At 53.4% G+C, this 20,309-nt stretch overlaps 2 protein-coding genes across 6 annotated transcripts in view; one reads left to right on the forward strand and one right to left on the reverse strand.

Moving 5' to 3' along the window:
* Positions 1–20,309, forward strand: part of ttn.2 (titin, tandem duplicate 2) — a 157,592-nt gene that overhangs the window by 83,607 nt on the left and 53,676 nt on the right. For all 5 annotated transcript variants that reach the window (XM_076015835.1, XM_076015834.1, XM_076015836.1 and 2 more), the window contains 51 exons: positions 212–398; positions 512–627; positions 957–1,256; positions 1,344–1,643; positions 1,738–1,843; positions 2,225–2,421; positions 2,697–3,002; positions 3,103–3,256; positions 3,355–3,479; positions 3,587–3,705; positions 3,801–3,981; positions 4,191–4,493; positions 4,577–5,137; positions 5,290–5,592; positions 5,684–5,840; positions 5,932–6,074; positions 6,226–6,344; positions 6,420–6,597; positions 6,707–6,991; positions 7,089–7,382; positions 7,630–7,929; positions 8,119–8,427; positions 8,513–8,739; positions 8,832–9,146; positions 9,251–9,365; positions 9,449–9,757; positions 9,845–10,026; positions 10,102–10,231; positions 10,314–10,465; positions 10,563–10,710; positions 10,816–11,036; positions 11,264–11,360; positions 11,459–11,755; positions 11,870–12,169; positions 12,317–12,631; positions 12,800–13,026; positions 13,130–13,280; positions 13,364–13,645; positions 13,729–14,031; positions 14,228–14,533; positions 14,685–14,966; positions 15,322–15,509; positions 15,633–15,744; positions 15,839–15,977; positions 16,180–16,343; positions 16,425–16,576; positions 16,667–16,823; positions 16,900–17,181; positions 17,261–17,560; positions 17,796–18,089; positions 18,266–20,270. In XM_076015835.1, coding sequence (XP_075871950.1) covers positions 212–398; positions 512–627; positions 957–1,256; positions 1,344–1,643; positions 1,738–1,843; positions 2,225–2,421; positions 2,697–3,002; positions 3,103–3,256; positions 3,355–3,479; positions 3,587–3,705; positions 3,801–3,981; positions 4,191–4,493; positions 4,577–5,137; positions 5,290–5,592; positions 5,684–5,840; positions 5,932–6,074; positions 6,226–6,344; positions 6,420–6,597; positions 6,707–6,991; positions 7,089–7,382; positions 7,630–7,929; positions 8,119–8,427; positions 8,513–8,739; positions 8,832–9,146; positions 9,251–9,365; positions 9,449–9,757; positions 9,845–10,026; positions 10,102–10,231; positions 10,314–10,465; positions 10,563–10,710; positions 10,816–11,036; positions 11,264–11,360; positions 11,459–11,755; positions 11,870–12,169; positions 12,317–12,631; positions 12,800–13,026; positions 13,130–13,280; positions 13,364–13,645; positions 13,729–14,031; positions 14,228–14,533; positions 14,685–14,966; positions 15,322–15,509; positions 15,633–15,744; positions 15,839–15,977; positions 16,180–16,343; positions 16,425–16,576; positions 16,667–16,823; positions 16,900–17,181; positions 17,261–17,560; positions 17,796–18,089; positions 18,266–20,270 — 13,195 coding nt within the window. The remainder of the gene's footprint in view (positions 1–211; positions 399–511; positions 628–956; positions 1,257–1,343; positions 1,644–1,737; positions 1,844–2,224; positions 2,422–2,696; positions 3,003–3,102; positions 3,257–3,354; positions 3,480–3,586; positions 3,706–3,800; positions 3,982–4,190; positions 4,494–4,576; positions 5,138–5,289; positions 5,593–5,683; positions 5,841–5,931; positions 6,075–6,225; positions 6,345–6,419; positions 6,598–6,706; positions 6,992–7,088; positions 7,383–7,629; positions 7,930–8,118; positions 8,428–8,512; positions 8,740–8,831; positions 9,147–9,250; positions 9,366–9,448; positions 9,758–9,844; positions 10,027–10,101; positions 10,232–10,313; positions 10,466–10,562; positions 10,711–10,815; positions 11,037–11,263; positions 11,361–11,458; positions 11,756–11,869; positions 12,170–12,316; positions 12,632–12,799; positions 13,027–13,129; positions 13,281–13,363; positions 13,646–13,728; positions 14,032–14,227; positions 14,534–14,684; positions 14,967–15,321; positions 15,510–15,632; positions 15,745–15,838; positions 15,978–16,179; positions 16,344–16,424; positions 16,577–16,666; positions 16,824–16,899; positions 17,182–17,260; positions 17,561–17,795; positions 18,090–18,265; positions 20,271–20,309) is intronic.
* Positions 1–20,309, reverse strand: part of LOC142881515 (thrombospondin-type laminin G domain and EAR repeat-containing protein-like) — a 132,945-nt gene that overhangs the window by 38,095 nt on the left and 74,541 nt on the right. The gene's annotated exons all lie outside the window — the stretch shown is intronic.

Consider the following 20,309-nt stretch of genomic DNA (forward strand, 5'->3'; position numbering starts at 1 on the left):
CCAGTATCAGTACAGATATCAGTATCAGTACAGATACCAGTGTCAGTGCGGATACCAGTGTCAGTACGGATACCAGTGTCAGTGCGGATACCAGTGTCAGTACGGATACCAGTGTCAGCGCATCCCTAATAAATGTAGAACCTTGCTTTTACTTTGTAATATGTTCTTTCATTGCTTTGCTGGGTAAATGAAAGTGAACTCTGTCCTTCAGACACTCCCGGAGCTCCGTACAAGCTGGAGCCCTCAGACATCGCCAAGGACTCGCTGACCTTGTCCTGGTACGAGCCCGACGAGGACGGTGGAAGTCCCATCACAGGATACTGGGTGGAGAGACACGAGCCGGAGCACGACAAGTGGATCAGATGCAACAAACTGCCCATCAAAGACACCAACTATAGGTTCCTCCTCCGTCTAACCCTAACCCTAGCCTGAGACCACAGATCCTGCTGCTGCACTTTCATTCTTGTTCCATCCATATAATTCATCTCATGTGATGTGTTTTCTTCTGCAGAGTCAAAGGGCTTCCCACCAGGAAGAAGTACAAGTTCAGAGTTCTGGCTGAGAACCTGGCTGGAACCGGAAAGCCCAGCAAGGAGACGGATCCCATCCTCGTGAAGGATCCAATCGGTTGGTGCTGATGTTGATCAATCGATCGCTCAATCAATCAATCAGTAAACCAACTATTTTTATTTGTAAAGCGCTAAGTCAGAAGTCTCAAAGCATCTTTGCACAATCGGGATCAGTCCGACTGAAACCCTCCAGAGCAGCAGGGGGCGACAGTGGCCACGAAAATCTTCCCTGTGGGAAGAAATCTAAAAATCCAGAGCAGATCCAGAATCCTGAGGGCGCTGTTCTGCTCTGACCATTGGGTTGGGGTCAAAAGGAAGTAGATAGAAATAGACTAGAAGATACAATAGTGGACTGTTTCTTACTGCTGCTCATCGTGTGTCCTTCAGATCCTCCTTGGGCTCCTGGGAAGCCTTCAGTCAAGGACGTGGCCAAAACCTCCTGCTTCCTCTCGTGGACCAAGCCGGAGCACGACGGCGGCGCCAAGATCGACGGCTACGTCATTGAGATGCTGAAGAGCGGCACCACAGACTGGATCCGTGTGGCCGAGAACGTCCCCTCCGTGGAGTTCTTCCTCAAGGGCCTGATGGAGAAGCAGGAGTACTCCTTCAGGGTGCGTGCCGTCAACGTGGCCGGAGAAAGCGAGCCCAGCGAGCCCAGCGAGCCGGTGCTGTGCAAGGAGAGACTCAGTAAGTTCCGGACTTCCGTCCAAGGTCACGGGTACATACCTGCAAAAAACGTCGGATCTTGAGCAGGTTCTTCTCTGTTCTCCTCAGACCCTCCCAGTGCCCCCCGCTGGCTGAACGTCATCAACATCAGCAGGAACAGCGCCGACCTGAAGTGGACGGCGCCGGAGCGCGACGGCGGCTCGCCTGTCACCAACTACGTGGTGGAGAAGCGCGACGCCCGGCGGAAGGGCTGGCAGGCGGTGGACACCACCGTCAAGGAGCTCAAGTACACGGTGACGCCGCTCAACGAGGGCTCGCTCTACGTCTTCCGCGTGGCCGCCGAGAACGCCGTGGGCGTCGGGCCCTTCTGCGAGCTGCCCGACTCGGTTCTGGCCAAAGACACGTTCAGTGAGTTCCCCTCCTTCTTTTTTTTACACGCTTGTTCCAAAAGTTGGATTCTGCGCCAGCGCTAAAAGAAAGACATTTGTCCGTTGCGTTCCAGCGACTCCCGGGCCGCCGTACGCCCTCGCCGTCAACGCCGTGACCAAGCGATACGTGGACCTGCAGTGGGAGGCGCCCAAAAACGACGGCGGCCGACCGATCCTCAAGTACGTCTTGGCCCGGAGACCTTCGCTGTCCCTCCAGCGCCGACCTTTTCTTTCCTTTGAATGTACATTCTATTGTCTTTAGAAAAGTTTGAAGACCTTTATTGTCTCGACACAATGAGAGTGAAGCCTCCAGCACCTGTGGGAATAGTGTCAAAATATATATTATAAAATGACATAAATCAGAAGGTTGTGCGGCTCTGAGACGACGCACAATTGACAGAATTTAAAGTTTTAGGTCTTTTTTTTCTGTTCTGCTCTGTGTTGCATTTTCTTCACATGCAGATTGCTGAGTGATTGATTTTGTTGAGTTATGAACAAAAAAAAGGTGTCCTTGTGAAGAGCATGTTGCAGATTGTCTGTGCCACTCCTCCCGCCCTGCAGGTATTCCCTGGAGAAAAAGGAGAAGCTGGGAACGCGCTGGGTCAAGTGCGGCAAGACGTCCGGACCCGACTGCAAGTACAGAGTGACGGACGTCATCGAGGGGACCGAGGTCCAGTTCCAGGTCAGCGCTGAGAACGAGGCCGGCATCGGTCACCCCAGCGAGCCCACAGAGATCCTCACCATTGAAGACCCCACAGGTTAGGCACCCCCCCACCTTGGGTTCGGGCTAACTCTAACCCTAGGGTTAGGGTTATGCCGAACCCCAACCCTCCCCACCAACCACTCAAGTGAAATGCATTGACAGTATCTGGTGTGAATATATTATTACTATGTAGGGGTATTCTGTATAAGTCTTTACTTCTCCCTTCTCCTTTTCAAGCATGTTTAATTATATTTTTATTGGTTACGTCAGGGTTTGGGTTAGACTTGGATGTAAAGATTTCAAACCTCTGGTCTCCTCGCCCCGCCACAGGCGTTCCGTCGGCACCAGTGGAACTGCACGTGACCGGCGCCAGCCGCGACTTCCTGTCTATCGCCTGGAAGCCCCCGCAGAGGGACGGCGGCTGCCCCGTCACCGGCTACCACGTGGAGATGTGCCTCGCCGGAACAGAGAAGTGGATGAGGGTCAACTCTCGTCCGGTCAAGGAACTCAAGTACCGCGTGGAGGAAGGCATCGTCCCGGAGAAGGAGTACATCCTGCGAGTGAGGGCCATCAACGCCGTGGGCGTCAGCGAGCCCTCTGACATCTCCGAGAACGTCTTCGCCAAAGAATCCGACTGTGAGCCCCCCCTGCTGGCCAGGCCCGCGTGCCGCCCGTGCACCTTCTCACCCCGGACCCTGGCACTGACCGGCCGAGCTTCCTGTGTTTTCTCCTCCAGGTAACCCAACGCTGGACTTCCAGACTCTGGACCTGGTGGTGGTAGAGACGGAGAAGTTGCACATCCCGGTTCCCTTCAGAGCCGTGCCCTCGCCCAGGGTCACCTGGCACAAAGACGGGAAGGAGCTGAAGGCTGACGAGCGCCTGGGCTTCAGGTCGGTGCACCGAGCCGACCGGAAATCCGTCGGAAAATCCTCCAGCCAGCGCTGGTTGGTTGTGGTCTAACCCCTGACCTCTGACCCTGTCCCAACAGGAAGGAGTACACCTCCTGTCACCTGGAGGTGGACAGCAGCCTTCACTCTGACGCCGGTCAGTACAAAGTGACCCTGGAGAACAAACTGGGAGCGGCCAGCGCTACCATCAGCGTCAAAGTCATCGGTACTGTCAGAATCCAGCATGTTTACACCCTAGTTTTGACTCCTTGTCGCCTGTTTTTTCTTTTTCTTTTTTTTAAAAAAGAAACTATTCTTGCCTTCTGTGCTTAGGTCTTCCCGGTCCCTGCAAGGAAATTGTGGCCTCTGAAATCACAAAAAGTTCATGCAAGCTGTCCTGGGATCCTCCAGACTTTGACGGCGGCAGCCCCATCGTCCACTACGTGCTGCAGGTCAGTATCGCGGTTCTGGTCCCACGGCAGCTCGAGGCTGCGCTGGGTCACAAGCAGAAGCTGATTTTGCCCCTATGCTTGATGTGCGTGTGCAGCGCCGGGAGGCTGGCAGGAGGACGTATGTCAACATGATGTCGGGTGAGAACAAAGTGAGCTGGAATGTGAAGGACCTCATCCCCAACGGAGAGTACTACTTCCGCGTCCAGGCGGTCAACAAGATTGGTGGTGGAGAGTTCATCGAGCTCCGGAACCCGGTCATCGCCCAGGACCAGAAACGTAAGAGTTTCGTAGCAATAGTTCTAGCGCTAGTCCATGAGCATCATCAGATTCTTTTTTCTTTAAAAGGAACTTAGACGTTGAAGTTGATACGAGTTGTTCATTAAAAAAGAAAATAAAAATGAATAAAGAATAAAGATGTCCAAAAACTTTTGAGGATTATAATTCCAAAGACCTTGAGGCTGAACTTCACGGATGTTTCCCTGCAGACGCCCCGGATCCACCTGTGGACGTAGAGACTCACAACCCCACCTCCAGCACCATCACCCTGACCTGGAAGCCTCCCATGTACGATGGCGGCTGCAAAATCATGGGCTACGTCCTGGAGAAACAGCAAAAGGGCAACGACAAGTGGGAGCGCTGCAACGACTTTCTGGTGCCGGTCCTGTCCTACACTGTCCGAGGCCTGACGGAGGCCAAGAGCTACTCCTTCAGGGTCCGGGCGGAGAACGCCGCCGGGGTCAGCGAGCCCTCGCGCAATACGCCTTTTGTTAAAGCCTCAGACGCTGTCGGTAAGGATCTAACAACGCCAATGTCTTCCTGCACTCCTACATGTTCAGGACAAGTGAAGAAGAAGTTATTATCTCTCTTTCAGATCCTCCGAAGGTCTTCCTGAGCGGCAGCCTGCAGTCTGGCCTCAGCGTGAAACGAGGCAGCGAGATCTCCCTCACGGCCAACATCTCTGGCTCCCCCTATCCTGAGATCACCTGGTACTGGAACAACCAGGTGATCCAGCCAGAGCCTCTTCGCAAGAGGCCCGAAAAAGCCCTGAGGAAGAAGGTTGAAAAGAAGGAGGAGGAGCAGAAGGAAGTGGTGGCAGAGGCCGAAAAGAAAGAGGAGAAGGAGGTGAAGGAAGGAGAGGACAAGAAGAAGGAAGGAGAGGAGGAGGTGAAGAAGGCGGGAGAGGAGAAGAAGGAGGAGAAGAAGGCGGGAGAGGAGAAGAAGGAGGAGAAGAAGGAGGAGGAGGCTGCAGAGCCGGAGGTGGAGGAGCCGGACTACCCCACCATTAACGAACGCCTTGCCGTGGACAACAGACGGAGGGGAACCTCCTCCATTGTGGTCAGAGACTCGATCCGGGCCGACCACGGTGTCTACACTGTGAAGGTGGAGAATGACCACGGCACTGCCTCGGCCACCTGCGAGGTCAACATTCTCGGTAGGACTTGCAGATTTCCGACTGATTCCCTATTTGCATTCTAATGACAGATAAAAGTGTGCATTCATTTTGGAGGTCTGCACCAGTCTAGAGTCTAAGCAGAGGTCTCTTCTAATCAGCTGCTTTTATATATTTCTAAAAACTTTTTGCAGATACTCCTGGGCCTCCTCTGAACTTTAGATTTGAGGAAGTGAGGAAGAACTCTGTGATTTGTAAGTGGGATCCTCCTATGGACGACGGCGGCAGTGAGATCCTCAACTACATCCTGGAGAAGAAGGACAACTCCAAGCTGGAGATCGGCTGGAGCTGCGTCACTTCCACACTGAGAGGATGCCGCTACCTGGTGCCCAAGCTCATTGAGAAGAAGGAGTACATCTTCAGGGTGACGGCAGAGAACAAGTACGGCGCTGGGCCGCACTGCGTCTCCAAACCGCTGGTGGCCAAGAATCCTTTCGGTACGGACACTAAGAATTCACTTCTCTCTCCTGCTTCGCTGATGATGTCACTTTTTTGATAAACCAGTTCCTTGAACATCTTCTTCCACAGAGCTTCCGGGTGTTCCTGAGAAACCACAGATTGAGGACGTGACAGCCAACAGTATGCTGGTCACCTGGAACGAACCGGATGATCACGGCAGCCCCATCCTGGGATACTGGGTGGAGAAGCGAGAGATCAACAGTTCCCACTGGGCGCGCGTCAACCGGTGAGGAAACTTAACCCTCTCAACGTCTCCCCTGTGTCTTGCAAACATCCTGAAAGTCTGCTCATATCGGCACCTGTTTGTTGGTCTCCAGAGACATGGTCCCGGACACTGAGCTCAATGTCGAGGGTCTGCTCGAGGGCCTGACTTACATCTTCAGGGTGGCAGCTGAGAACCAGGCTGGGCCTGGAAAGTTCAGCGTCCCCTCTGACCCAAAGACAGCCCAGGCTCCAATCTGTACGTACGCTGTGTCTGAAGGCCTGATTGAGCTCTGCTTCACTTTGCACCTTCAGATCGCTGATTGCTGCCACCTGCAGTTTGAGAGTAAAACTCTTGTGCTAATGGAAACGCATGACAGACTAAATATGCTTCTTCTCTTGTCCTGCAGCACCTCCTGGACCTCCTGCCCCCAGAGTGGTGGAGACCACAGATCACTCCATCGATGTGGAGTGGGACCCACCCGCAGACAACGGCGGAGGAGAGATCTTGGGATACCACGTTGACAAGGTCAGTTAGTTTCAGCTCTTCCCTAAAATCCTCATTCCCCTTCAACCTTCATGATGTCCTGCTGTTTTCCCTCAGGCCATGGCTGGAACCAAAGACTGGTCCAGGTCCACAGAGCGTCCCTGGAAGAGCCGGGCCTTCACCGTCTATGGAGTCCGCGAAGGAGCCAAATACCAAGTCCGAGTCATTGCCTGCAACGCTGCTGGAGAGGGAACACCCGGATTCACAGAGTCCGTGTTTGTCAGGAATCCAGCAGGTCTGTCAGAAACGCACACCTAAACATTTCAAATATCTTCTGAATCAGCGTTGACCCAGTCACCTAATTTGTGTTGTTTTTCCCTGTGGGTCCTGCTTGGCGAAAACAGAGAAGCCTGTGATTGACCTTGACCTGTCTGTCAAGAATGGTATTGTCATCAGAGCCGGAGAGACCCTCAGGGTCCCGGCCACGGTCACAGGTAAACCCTACCCGTCCATCACCTGGACAATCAATGACTCCAAACCGGACAAGGACCGCGTGGAGGTCGTCGCCGAAGGTAACGACAGCGTCGTCGTGATCAAGAACGTTCAAAGGAAGGACTGTGGAAAGTACCACATCTCTGCCTGCAACCCAAGTGGCATCAAAGCTGCTTCCCTCAGAGTGGAGGTCATGGGTGAGTACAAGTCAAGTCAAGGAGGAGAACGTCTCAGCTTCGTAGTTGAAGCTAAGTCAATAAAAAACATGAACCCCCTTTTAATTTAACTTCTTAGATGTTCCCGGACCCATCACGGATTTGAAACCTGTCGTGGTCACCCGCAAAATGATCTTCCTGAACTGGGACGACCCCGAGGACGATGGCGGCAGCGACTTGACGGGCTTCATCGTGGAGAGACGGGACGCCAAGATGCACACGTGGAGGCAGCCAATCGAAACGGCCTCATCCAAGTGCGAGTGTGTTGGCATCATGGAAGGGCAGGACTACATGTTCCGTGTCATTGCCAAGAACAAGTATGGCATGGGCCCCCCTGTGGAGCTGGGACCTATCAAGGCTGTGGATCCACAGGGTGAGTCCCAGACACCTAAAACCTGAAAGTTCTGCTCAGGGTCAGACAATGGCTTTGTTAATGTAGAAGGGTTAAGTTGAGGCCAGTGGACTTGCAATCTTTAAGATCCTGAAGATTGCACAAACAACTCCAGTGGCCTCTACTTAGCCCTTCTAGCATTAGGACGACCTGGACGACTGAGAATCTACACCTTCACAGACAAGATGGAATTTGTTACTTAATGTGGGTTTTCTGCCGTGTGTTGTAGGTCCTCCGTCCTACCCCGAGAAGTTCCACTACACCGAACGCACCAAGAACTCCATCACGCTGGCCTGGAAGCCACCGCGTAACGACGGCGGAAGCCCAGTCATTGGCTACTTTCTGGAGAAGAAGAGGCAGGACCAGCCGGCCTTCGAGCCCTGCAACACGGAGATCTGCCCCAACATGACCATGACGGTGGAGGGCCTGGATGAGTCCTGGATGTACGAATTCAGGATTAAGTGCACCAACCTGATCGGAGAGAGCGAGCCGTCCATCCCGCTCACTGTGGTCATTCAGGATGACGAGGGTGAGCGTGACGCCCCACAAGTAACACATTGGATTGGAAAATGGCTTGTCCAATATAACGTGTTATATTTAGGATGTCAGATCCTCAACTTGATCTGACATAAAAATGTCCAGGAAACATAAGGAACAAGAGTTCAGTCTGTTGCTGTGGAAGCTAGCCATGCTAACAGGTGTTTTTTGGGTCTGTTAGTGGCTCCTGAGATCCACATGCTGAAGCACTTCAAGGGAGATGCCATCACTGTGAGGAAGGGTGAGCCCATCGAGATCCCCGCCGATGTCCTGGGCCTCCCTATCCCCAAGGTCGAGTGGTCCAAGGACGACGTCGTGATGGAGACGCCCACCGAGACTCTGCTCATGGAGACAGAGGAGACCGGCAGGATGAACTGTAAGACCAAGCTGTCCATCCCGGCAGCCAACAGGAACGACCGTGGCGTCTACACAGTTTTGGCCTCCAACAACATGGGCTCTGCCAAGCACAGCATCACCGTCATGGTGTTGGGTGAGTTGTTGTTGAGACGTCCTAGCAGCTCCTGTGTCGCTATGTGAAGTTTAGTGCGCGCTAAAGGTCTTCACTGTCACACCAGACCGACCTCTGCCACCGAGGAACGTGACGGTGTCCAATATCAAGGCTGAGTCTTGCTACCTACACTGGGACGCTCCTCTGGACAACGGCGGCAGTGAGCTGACAAACTACACTGTTGAGAAGATGGAAGTGATGAAAGACGAGCCAGAACTGGAGGAGGGACAGGAGGCTCCTCCTGAACCACAGTGGGTGGAGGTCACCAACACCATCATTGACAAGAAATACGGCGTACGTCCCCAGGCTTTAGCAGTGAAAAAGCACAATTGGTCTCTAGAGCTAACTTTAAGATCTGATGGCAAATTCACTTCCTGTCCCTGCAGCTTTGGAACCTCGAGACCAACAAGACCTACCTGTTCAGAGTCAGAGCTGAGAACCGCTACGGCAAATCTGACCCATGCTCTACTGAGGAAGTCCAAATCGTGGACCCGATGGGACTCCCCGGACCACCGGAGAAGCCGGCTATTGCAGAGTACTCCAAGACTTCCATGACCCTGACCTGGGAGCCGCCCAGGGACAACGGTGGCTCCATGATCATTGGCTACTGGCTGGAGAAGAGGGAGAAGAGCACCGACTACTGGGCCAGAGTGAACAAGATGCCCGTCACCAAGAGAGGCATAAAGGGTTGGGAGTACCAGGTGTGCAGCTGGAGCAATGTTCACTGGTGATGTTGGTCCACGTTGAGTCCGTGCTTATGTTTGTTCACAAAGAGTTCTCAAATCGCTCCTCTGATTGTTTCCAGATAACTCGTCTGATCGAAGGGGCAGAATACGAGTTCAGGGTCGCCGCCTCCAACTCTGCAGGAACGGGACCCTTCAGCTCCCCCTCAGACTCTGCCTTCGCCGTGGACCCACTCAGTGAGTGACAGTGATTATTGTTTCCTTGAGATGGGCCCTTCAAAGCTGTACTGGCTGTAACTCAGCTCTGAACCTCCTTCCAGCTCCACCCAGCATGCCTGCAGCTCCTGTGGTGGCTGACAAGACCAAGCACAGTGTCACTCTGTCCTGGAAGACACCAGAGAAGGACGGGGGAAGCCCCATCAAGGGGTACATTATCCAGATTCAGGATGAGGGTCAATCTGACTGGGTGCGCGTCAATGACCCAGAATCCCTTCATCCCACCACTGAGTATACCGTGCCCAGCCTGCGGGCACTTAAACGCCACCGCTTCAGGATCATTGCCGTCAATGACATTGGAGAGTCGGACCCCAGCCCAAGGACCAGCGAGGTCCTGGTGGAAGACATCCAGCGTGAGTCCACTTTGGACAAGATTGGAGGACAAGCGCGTCTGTGGGCTTCTTCTCTGTCACTCACCTGTTTGTACTCTGACTCCACAGTCCCTCCTTCGATAAGCATTGACGTGATGGCTGATGACCTTCTGTGCATCCGTGCCGGCGACCCCATCAGGATCCCTGCCACCATCAAGGGCCGCCCCGCCCCAAAAGTCACCTGGGACTTTGACGGCAAAGCCAAGTCACACAAGAAGAACAAGCTGCACACGTTGCCTGTCGACTCTGAGGTGAAGCCGAGTTCCACATAGCTGCGGAGTGTTCGCCTCAGCAGCAGGTCGACTTACTCATCTTTGTGTGTCCAGGTCGAGTCCACTGACACCACATCTGTGGTGAGCATCCCCGTCAGTCTGAGGAGCCACTCTGGACGCTACACCATCACTGCCAAGAACAAGTCTGGACAGAAGCACGTCAACGTCAGGGTCATTGTACTTGGTAGGACTCACACCACGTCTAAGAAGGACCTCGGCACCTTCAGCACACTGAGCCGATTGACATTTTTCCCTGTTGCCCTCAGATGTTCCTGGGCCTCCCAAGGACCTCAGGGTCACCGACATCACCCACTCCACCATGAGGCTGATCTGGAAGCTTCCTGACAATGATGGAGGGGAAAGAATCAAGAGCTACTTTATTGAGAAGAAGTGTGTCACTGACAAAGCCTGGACCAAGGTGAGCAGCTCTGCCCGTCTTTTTAATTCACGTGAGCTTTTTTTTGGTTGGTGCACGGCAGCAGGTCACCTGACAGGGTTTGGTTGATCTGTTTCAGGTCAACGCAGCCTGCGCCAGCCAGGCCTTTGTGGTGCCAGGACTGCTGGAGGGTCAGGACTACCTGTTCAGGGTGCGAGCAGAGAACAGACTCGGCTTTGGTCCCTTTACCATGACCAGCGACCCAGCCAGAGCCAGAGACCCCATCTGTGAGCATGCCCACCCTCCCATCCCCCACTGACAAATCCAGTGCACAGCCACTGGCACTCAGACCTCACTGACTTGACCCTCTTCCTCCTCCACCTCTTCCTCAGACCCTCCCGACCCCCCCACCAAGGTGAGGGTCAACCTGGTGACCAAGAGCACCGTGACTCTGACCTGGGAGGCCCCCAAGAACAACGGCGGCTCTCCGGTCACACATTACGTCATTGAGCGCCTGAGCTGGGACACCAGCGGCAAGGAGAAGGAGACGTGGAAGCAGTGCAACAAGAGAGACGTGGACGAACTCACCTTCGTGGTGGAGGACCTGAAAGAGGTGAATGCTGCAGTGTGACCCCTAGGTGACCTTCCACCAAGGTTTCTGCTGCTTCAATGAGATTATCAAGCAGTTTCTGGCTGAAATACAAATTTTAATCCCATAGCCAGAAGGATGTTCCTGTTCCTGGCATAAAACCGGACATTAGTGTCACCACATTAAGGATTCTGTAAAGTCGACGGTACGCTGCAGGCTGTAGACTCATTGGTGACGTCTTTTACTTGTAGGGAGGTGAATACGAGTTCAGGGTGAAAGCTGTGAACGCTGCTGGACCCAGCAGACCCTCGGCCACCGCCGGACCCTTGGTCATCAAGGATCAGACCTGTGAGTGGCCAGCAGCACAGAAACCTTCTTCTTCTCAACCCTTCCTAGAGTTAAATAGAGGTTTTCTTTCCATCAATTACCAATAAATCTGTCTGCAGGTGCTCCCACCATTGAGATGCGAGAGGTTTTGGAGGGCGAGGAGGACTGCGATGTCAGCATGGTGGCCAAGGTGAGCGGATGTCCCTTCCCCACACTCACCTGGCAGCGGGCCAGCTTGGCCAAGCCTGAGGAAAAGACTGCCGTCCAGTACGACCAGCACATGAACAAACTGGTGACACAGGACAAGTGCACACTGCTCATCCAGCAGGCCAGCAGGCTGGACAGCGCCCTATACAGCCTGACAGCCAGCAACAGCCTGGGCACCGTCACCAAGGACATCAAGCTCTTTGTTCTCGGTGAGAAAACTCAACGTTCACATAATGTTGCATCGGCTGGTTGCCTATTGTCATGTCCCATTAATCCTCCACCGCTTCCTCCTCCTCCTCCTCCCGCCATGGCACCTCCTATAGGACCACCTGGTCCACCCGTGGGGCCCCTCAAGTTCACTGAGGTGTTTGCCGAAAGGATCGGCCTGGCCTGGAACCCTCCCCTCGACGACGGTGGATCCAAGATCACCAACTATGTGGTGGAGAAGCGCGAAGACAACAGGAAGTCCTGGGTCCACGTCACTAACGACCCCAAAGAGTGCGCCTACGTGGTGACCCGGCTGACGGAGAACCACACGTACGAGTTCAGAGTCATGGCACAGAACAAGTTTGGTGTGGGACCAGCAGTGGTCAGCGAACCCGAGAAGGCCAGAAACCTCTTCAGTAAGTTCACACCACACTGTCTTTCCCTCTCGAGTGTTTTCATTTTCCTCACGATAAATATTTGGTGCTTTATTTATGTGAAAATGTCACTTAAGAAAAATAAAGTGTAGATCCCTCACACTTGACTGGCACTGACACCTTCTGCAGCCGTTCCGGGTCAGTGTGAGAAACCGACCGTGACCGAGGTCTGTCTGGAGTCCATGACCGTCAACTGGGATGAGCCCAAGTACGACGGTGGCTCACCGGTCACTGGCTACTTCATCGAGAAGAAGGAGACCACCTCCAAGCGCTGGAGCCGCGTGAGCCGCGACCCGATCCGGGCACTGCCACTGGGCAACAACTGGGATGTCAGCGGCCTGCTGGAGGGCTCCATGTACCAGTTCCGGGTCATCGCCATCAACGCCGCTGGCTGCGGGTTGCCCAGCGTGCCCTCTGACCCCGTCCTCTGCAGGGACCCCATCAGTAAGAGCCACTTCCTTTGTTAGCCACACCCCCAGGGATCAACACAGCAAAAGTGAAACTGACTGAGATGTTGCTGGAAACCTGTGTGTGTGTGTGTGTGTGTGTGTGTGTGTGTGTGTGTGCGTGCGTGCGTGCGTGCGTGTGTGTCTGCGCGCGCGTGATGAACAGAACCCCCTGGACCGCCCACTCCAAAGGTGACCGACTGGACCAAGTCGACTGTAGACCTGGAGTGGATCCCTCCCACTGTGGATGGAGGGTCAAAGGTCACAGGCTACATCGTGGAGTTTAAGGAGGTGGATAAGCAGGAGGAAGAGAAGAAGGCGCAGAGGAAGCTCCTCTTGCTCAGCGAGACTGAGGAGGAGAAGGAGCCTGAGGGCGAGGAACCCTGGGAGAAGGTAGGAAGCTCTCCTCCTTCCGGGGTGGAACTGGCACTGAGGAAAAAAAGACATTTGAAAACACAGCACAGTATCACAACTTTTCTGCCATGTCCGTCTTCAGGCCAAGGACACAGAGATCAGAGGAACCAAGTTTGTGGTGGCCGGCCTGAAGGAAGGAGGTCTGTACCGCTTCAGAGTGCGAGCCGTCAACGCTGCCGGAGAAGGTGACCCAGGGTTGGTGTCTGAGCTGATCGAGGTCAAAGACCGAACCAGTGAGTGTCCGACTTGTGGTGAGATGTCAGCGGGTGTGACCGACAGCAGAACCTCTGACTAAATACACACCAATCTCCCTCAGTTCCACCTGAAATGGATCTGGACGCCTCAGTCAAGGAGAAGATCGTGGTCCACGCTGGTGGAACCATTCGCATCATTGCCTATGTGTCCGGGAAACCCGCCCCGCAGATCACCTGGTGTCGGGATGATGGCGAGGTTCCCAAAGAGGCCGTGGTGGAGACCACTGGCATCTCCAACTCACTGGTCATCAAGAACTGCAGACGCCAACACCAGGGCATCTACACGCTGAGTGCCAAGAACGAGGGAGGAGAGCGGAAGAAGGCCATCATCGTTGAGGTTCTGGGTGAGTACAGCAGGCCGGTTCAGCCCAGCGGTCAGAGCCTTCTGTTGGTCAGGATGCTAAACAGAGTTCTCTGTGTCCACCAGATGTCCCTGGCCCAGTCGGGCTCCCATTCGCCGGCGAGAACCTGACCAGCGACTCCTGCAGGCTCACCTGGTACTCTCCGGAGGATGACGGCGGCTCGGCCATCACCAACTATATCATTGAAAAGAGGGAGTCCGACCGCATGGGCTGGACTTCAGTGTCCTACACCGTGACCAGGAACAACGCCGTGGTCCAGGGACTCCTCGACGGAAAGGGCTACTTCTTCAGGATCGCAGCGGAGAACATCATTGGCATGGGGCCATTCATCGAAACAGACAAGATGGTTCTCATCAAGGACCCAATCTGTACGTCCCACTTGGAACTTTTGTTTTTGTTTGATTTTGTTGGTTTTATGACTAAAAATTGTCATGTTTTTCTCGTTCCAGTTCAGATTTTTTACTTAAAAATTCCAGAACCTCTGTTCTTTTGTGATTGACCTTCATCCAGGATGAAAGGCTGTGACATGTTGATGCTCCAACGCTGCTTCTGTCTCTTTCCCAGCCATCCCAGAGCGTCCAGAGGATCTCATCATCACTGCTGTCACCAAAGATTCCATCTCCGTGGCCTGGAGGCCTCCCAAGTACGACGGCGGCGCCGAGGTCACAGAGTACGTCCTCGAGTCCCGCATGGTCGGCCGCGATAGCTTTGTGCGTGTGGGCGGCGATGACAAGCTGATGGACAGGAAGTTCACGCTGACGGGGCTGAAGGATGGTTCCAGCCACGAGTTCAGAGTCTCTGCCCTCAACCAGGTGGGACGGGGGAAACCGTCCTTTGCCACCAAACCCATCCAGTGCAAAGACGAGCTCGGTGAGTCCCGTGCAGCGCTGAAAGTTCAGATCATCGATCAGATCAGATCCACGTCCAGTTTTGACCGAGCGCCAACACTTTATCCTCTCTTCCACTAAATATACGTTGTGTTCTGGTGTGAAATCATCACTTTGTTGCCAACTTGTCGCAGAACCACCAACCCTGGACATGGACATCAGGGAGAAGACGATGGTCAAGGTGGGCGACAGCTGTACACTGTCCGGCCGCTACGGCGGCAAGCCGGCTCCCACCGTCGCCTGGTCCAAGAACGACGAGGAGCTAAAGGCAGACGAGGAGATCGGCCTCCACAGCACCGCTCGTCACCTCAGCCTCACTGTCACCAAGGCCAAGAGAGAGCACAGCGGCCGCTACGGCGTCACTGTGGAGAACGCTGCCGGCTCCCGCACGGGGGTCTGCACCATCACTGTGGTCGGTAAGTATCCATGCCCCCACCTGGCACCCAGAAGCACAAGATTCAGTGTTCAGTGGTTAGCATTACCTCCTTCCATCAGCAGGGGGCACTGTCATTCAACTCGGAAAAATAACCAGAGGGCTGAAAAAACATCAGCAGACTCAATATCTGCTTCAATGATAAGGATAATGTTAATAATAAAAGTCTTTATATCAAATAATCATTATTTTTATCACTTCCTGTAGGTGCAAATATAAAACATGAGTTAAATGAAACATTTTAATCCAGAAATAATTTGCTATTTCAACGGCCTCTTGATTTAAAAGAAGTTTTAAAGCAGGAGATTAAATTACGCTTTCACGATTCCTCTCCTCAGACCGTCCTCAGCCACCAGAGGGCCCCGTTGTCTTTGACGAGGTCTACAGGAACCACATGGTCATCTCCTGGAATCCTCCCCTGGATGACGGCGGCTGTGTCATCTCCAACTACATCATCGAGAAGAGGGACACCAACAGGGACCTGTGGATGCCCGTCACCTCCTCCTGCACCAGGACCTCTTGCAGGGTGAGAACAAATGAAATCAAGATGCAGATTCTTTAAAACGATTAAAAATATTGTCATCCTCCGCATTTCATTGATTGTGTTTTAAGCCATTTAATTCTAAAACCAATTGTCTCGTTTGTTCAGGTGCCGAAGCTGATCGAAGGTCGTGAATACATCATCCGCATTATGGCCCAGAACATTTATGGCATCAGTGACCCTCTGCTGTCGGCCGAGACCAAGGCCAGAGACATATTCAGTAAGTCCCCACCCAGACCACGCCTCAGAACCGGGCCCCGTCTCCCCTATGGTGTCTCATCACTGCAACCACTGCTGTTTGTTTGTCATCACAGAGGTGCCCGATGCCCCAAGACAGCCGGTCATCAAGGAGGTCTACCATGACTCGGCCCTCGTCAGCTGGGAGCCTCCCGCCGACGGAGGGAAGCCAATCACAGGCTACATTGTGGAGAGGAAAGAGACGATGGCCAACAGGTGGGGCCCGCAAATACATTCAGCTGACCCTGAAAAGTGCATTTCTGGCCATGAGAGAAGTTTCAGCCTCAGAGTTCACAGCAAACTAAATGATAAAATCTTGTTTTAAAAGAGTTGAAATAAAAGACGGAAGTCCTCTCGGCAGTCCCGCGCTGCCTATCAGAGCCTATGGACAAACTCTGTTCTGATCTGTTGTGCTCAGGTGGGTGCGTTGCAACACGGAGAAGATCCATCCAAAGGTGGAATACTGGGTTACGGAGCTGCTGCAAGGTTGCGAGTATGAATTCCGAGTCAGCGCTGAGAATGAGGTGGGTGCTGGAGACCCCAGCCCACCGTCCAAACCTGTCTTCGCCAAAGATCCAATCAGTAAGTTCTCGCCCAGACAGTGGTGTTCTTGTCATCGGCCTCTGTGTCCACTAAGAGTTGCCCTCTGTCCTGTGTCTCCAGTCAAACCAGGTCCACCGGTGAACCTGCAGGCCATTGACTTCACCAAGGAGTCTGTGACTCTGACATGGCAGCCACCCACTGACACTGGCAGGGGAAAGATTTTCGGGTACCTGCTGGAGTTCCAGATGGCTGGAGAAGAGGAGTGGACCAAGGTGAGGCAGCTTTCCTTCCAAACAGGAAGTGGCCGTCACTGCATTCAGCCGTAGTTTTAAGGCTGAACTCTTGGTTGGTTCCGCCCACAGGTGAACCACACTCCAGACTCCTGCCAGGAGACCAAGTTTAAGGTGATCAACCTCGAGGAAGGAGCTTTGTACCGATTCAGAGTCATGGCTGTGAACGCTGCCGGAGAGTCAGATCCCACCAACCTCAAGGAGCCAATCAGAGCGCAGGACAGACTCGGTGCGTCATCGCCTCAGCTTTCTCGTCTTACTCTTTTCTTTAGATTGTTTCTCACACACTTGATTCCTGTCCACAGAGCCCCCAGAGCTGATCCTGGACGCGGGAATGACCCGAGAGGTGAAGGCCATGGCAGGAACTCACATCAGCCTGATGGCCACGATCAAGGGCGTCCCCTTCCCCACCGTCACCTGGAAGAAGAACGAAGCTGAAGTGCCTACCAGGGCTGACATTGAGACCAACCAGATAGGCACCAAGCTGGAGATGAGGTTCTGTAACCGTGGAGACTGTGGAGACTACACCCTGACAGTGGAGAACCCAGCTGGATCCAAGACAGTGACATGTACTGTTCTGGTTCTGGGTAAGAGATACGCCCTTTCCGTCTGATAATCACCCTCCCGGAAACCTGCTTCACTCCTGACTGCCCTTCTGTTGTTCAGATAAACCTGGTCCCATCCAGCACCTGCGTGTGTCTGATGTCAGGAGTGACTCCGCCTATCTGTCATGGAAAGATCCAGAGGACAACGGCGGTACTCGCATCACTAACTTTGTGGTGGAAAAGAAAGACACTGCATCCACTCAGTGGGTGCCTGTGTGCTCCACGTCCAAGAAGCGCAGCATGATGCTGAAGCACCTGATGGAGGGAACTTCCTACTCGTTCAGAGTCGCTGCTGAGAACCAGTACGGTCGCAGCGAATATGTGGAGACGCCTAAAGCCATCAAGGCCATGAACCCTCTTTGTGAGTAACTCCCTGTTGATAAGTAGCTGTGAGGTGGCCTTGGCACATTGAGAACATAAATAATGTCCAAAGATTATTAGCTTAGTGTACTTGTGCTGAAATGAAAAGAGGACGTCTCACTGAATTGTAATATTTAAATTGTATTTAAATTGTAGGTAAAGTCGTAAAAATAGAAGTGAGTGTGTTCCTATGCTTTAAAGATCAATGAGTAATGAACCCTGCTGTCCTATTTCAGTCCCCCCTGGTCCTCCCAAAGACCTGCACCACACCGACGTGGACAAGACTGAAGTGTGGTTGGTCTGGAACTGGCCCGACCGCAATGGTGGAAGTGAGATCACTGGATTCTTTGTAGAGTATCAGGAGGAGGGAGTGAAGGAGTGGGACGAGTGGAAGACAGTCAGCATCCCTGAGACCCACGTGACAGGCTTGGAGGAGGGCAAGACCTACCGCTTCAGAGTGAGGGCTGAGAACGCAATCGGCCTGAGCAGACCAGACACCACTGTGCCTATTCTCTGCCAGGAGAAACTGGGTGAGTCACATCACATCAGGCACACCTTACTGCAATGGTTCCGTATCTCCGGTCTAGATGTAGGAATCATTGCAGTTCAGTTGAGAGACTGAATATGCCATTAATGTGTAAACAATAGAGAGGTTTTAGGACCGACAGTGTTCCCAGCCTCACCAGCTCTGTCTGTATTTCCACAGTGCCTCCTGTTCTGGAGGTGGATGTCAAGCTTACGGAAGGCATCATCGTAAAGGCTGGCACCACTATCAGACTTCCAGCCATCATGAGGGGAATCCCTGTCCCCACTGCCAAGTGGACCATCGAAGGAGAGGAGATTGTCAGCGAGGGAAACACAAAGATCGACACGGACAACTTCTCCACAGTGCTCAGCATCAATGAGTGCACTCGGAACCACAGCGGCACCTACCTGCTCACTGTGTCCAACCCAGCCGGAACCAAGACCGCTGCTCTGAACGTGACTGTACTGGATGTTCCTGCTGCGCCCATTGGCCCCATTGACATCCTGGAGGTCACTCCAGACTCCATGATGATTGAATGGCGTCCGCCAAAGGATGATGGAGGCAGTCCTATCACCAACTACATTGTTGAGAAGAGAGAGTCCAACAAGGAGACGTGGGGAGGTGTGAGCTCCAGCAGCCTTGCCACCAGCGTCAATATCACCCGCCTTCAGAAGGGCGTGGAGTACGTGGTCCGTGTCCGTGCCCAGAACAAGATGGGTATTGGTGCGCCACTGGAAAGTAAACCGACTGTTGCCGAGCACTCCTTCATGCCACCCAGCCCACCTGGCAAACCACAGCCCTCCGATGTCTCAGAGGACGCCGTCACACTCGGCTGGACCATGCCCCTCACTGACGGCGGCAGCCAGATCACTGGCTACATTATTGAGCGCAGACACACGGGAGGAAAATGGATCCGTGTCAACAAGACAGCATGCAAGGAGATGAGGTACAGAGTCCTGGGGCTGTTTGAGGGCAGCGAGTATGAGTTCAGGGTATTTGCTGAGAATATTGCCGGCTACAGTGGCCCCTCCCCCATCTCTGATCCCTGCAAGCCCTGCAGGCCAATCACTGTTCCCAGTCCTCCAGTCAACCCTAAAATTAAGGATTACAGCAAGAGCACCGCTGACTTGGTGTGGATAAAGCCAACCAAAGATGGAGGCAGCCCCATCCTTGGCTACACCGTGGAAATGAAGAAGGCTGACACTGAAGAATGGAAAAAACTCAACCAGGATGACTTCATTAAACAATGTGCCTACACGGTCAAGTGTCTGGAGGAGGGCGAGACCTACAGATTCAGGGTCTTTGCCTCAAATATGATTGGAGACGGAGAGTCCAGAGAAATCCCAGAGTCTGTTACAGCAAAGGACATCCTCATCCCTCCAGAAATTGAGATGGAGGCCACATGTCGTGAGCGTGTCACTGTGCGCGTTGGACACAATATCAACATTATTGGCTACATCAGAGCCCGCCCCGACCCAGAAGTGCTTTGGTCAAAGGAAGAGGTTGTTCTGGAGAATAGCAAACGTGTTACCATTATGCAGAATTTGCCTGTGGTACACCTGAGGATCAAGGAGGCCACAAGAGCCGACCACGGCAAATATGTGCTGAAGGTCTCAAATGAAGGTGGTGAGGCATCCTGTGTCATCACTGTGAATGTGCTTGACAGGCCGAGTCACTGTCAGAATCTGCATTTGACCTATGTCACCAAAGATTCGTGCATGATCAACTGGGAGGCCCCTGTCGACAATGGTGGATCTGAGATCACCAACTACATAGTGGAGTGCCGTGAGCCCAGTATCAGTATGTGGTCAATGATCTCTTCCAACTGCACCAACCGCAAGATCAAGACCAAGCTGATGGAGGGCCATGAGTACCTGTTCCGTGTGTGTGCTGTGAACAAGATGGGACCAGGACCCACTGTGGAGACAAAGACACCTGTGCTGGCCATCGACCCCCTGGAGAAGCCGGGTGAACCTGAGAACTTCAGAGTCAAAGACATTGGCAAAAACTATGTCCACCTGAGGTGGAGGAGGCCTGACTATGACGGAGGTAGCCCCAACCTGTCCTACAACCTGGAGTGCAAAGTCAAAGATGCAGAGGAGTGGGAGAAGCTCAACAGCGGCACACTCACAGACACCTTTTTCTTGGCTGACAAATGTGTTGAAAACCAGGTGTACACCTTCAGGTGAGTTGTTGTGCATTTGCTATATAGTCTTGAATAACG

Source organism: Nelusetta ayraudi, unplaced genomic scaffold, assembly GCF_046127955.1.
Source record: "Nelusetta ayraudi isolate G7.1 ecotype Tasmania unplaced genomic scaffold, CSIRO-AGI_Nayr_v1 ptg000200l, whole genome shotgun sequence".
Classification (NCBI taxonomy): Eukaryota; Metazoa; Chordata; class Actinopteri; order Tetraodontiformes; family Monacanthidae; genus Nelusetta; species Nelusetta ayraudi.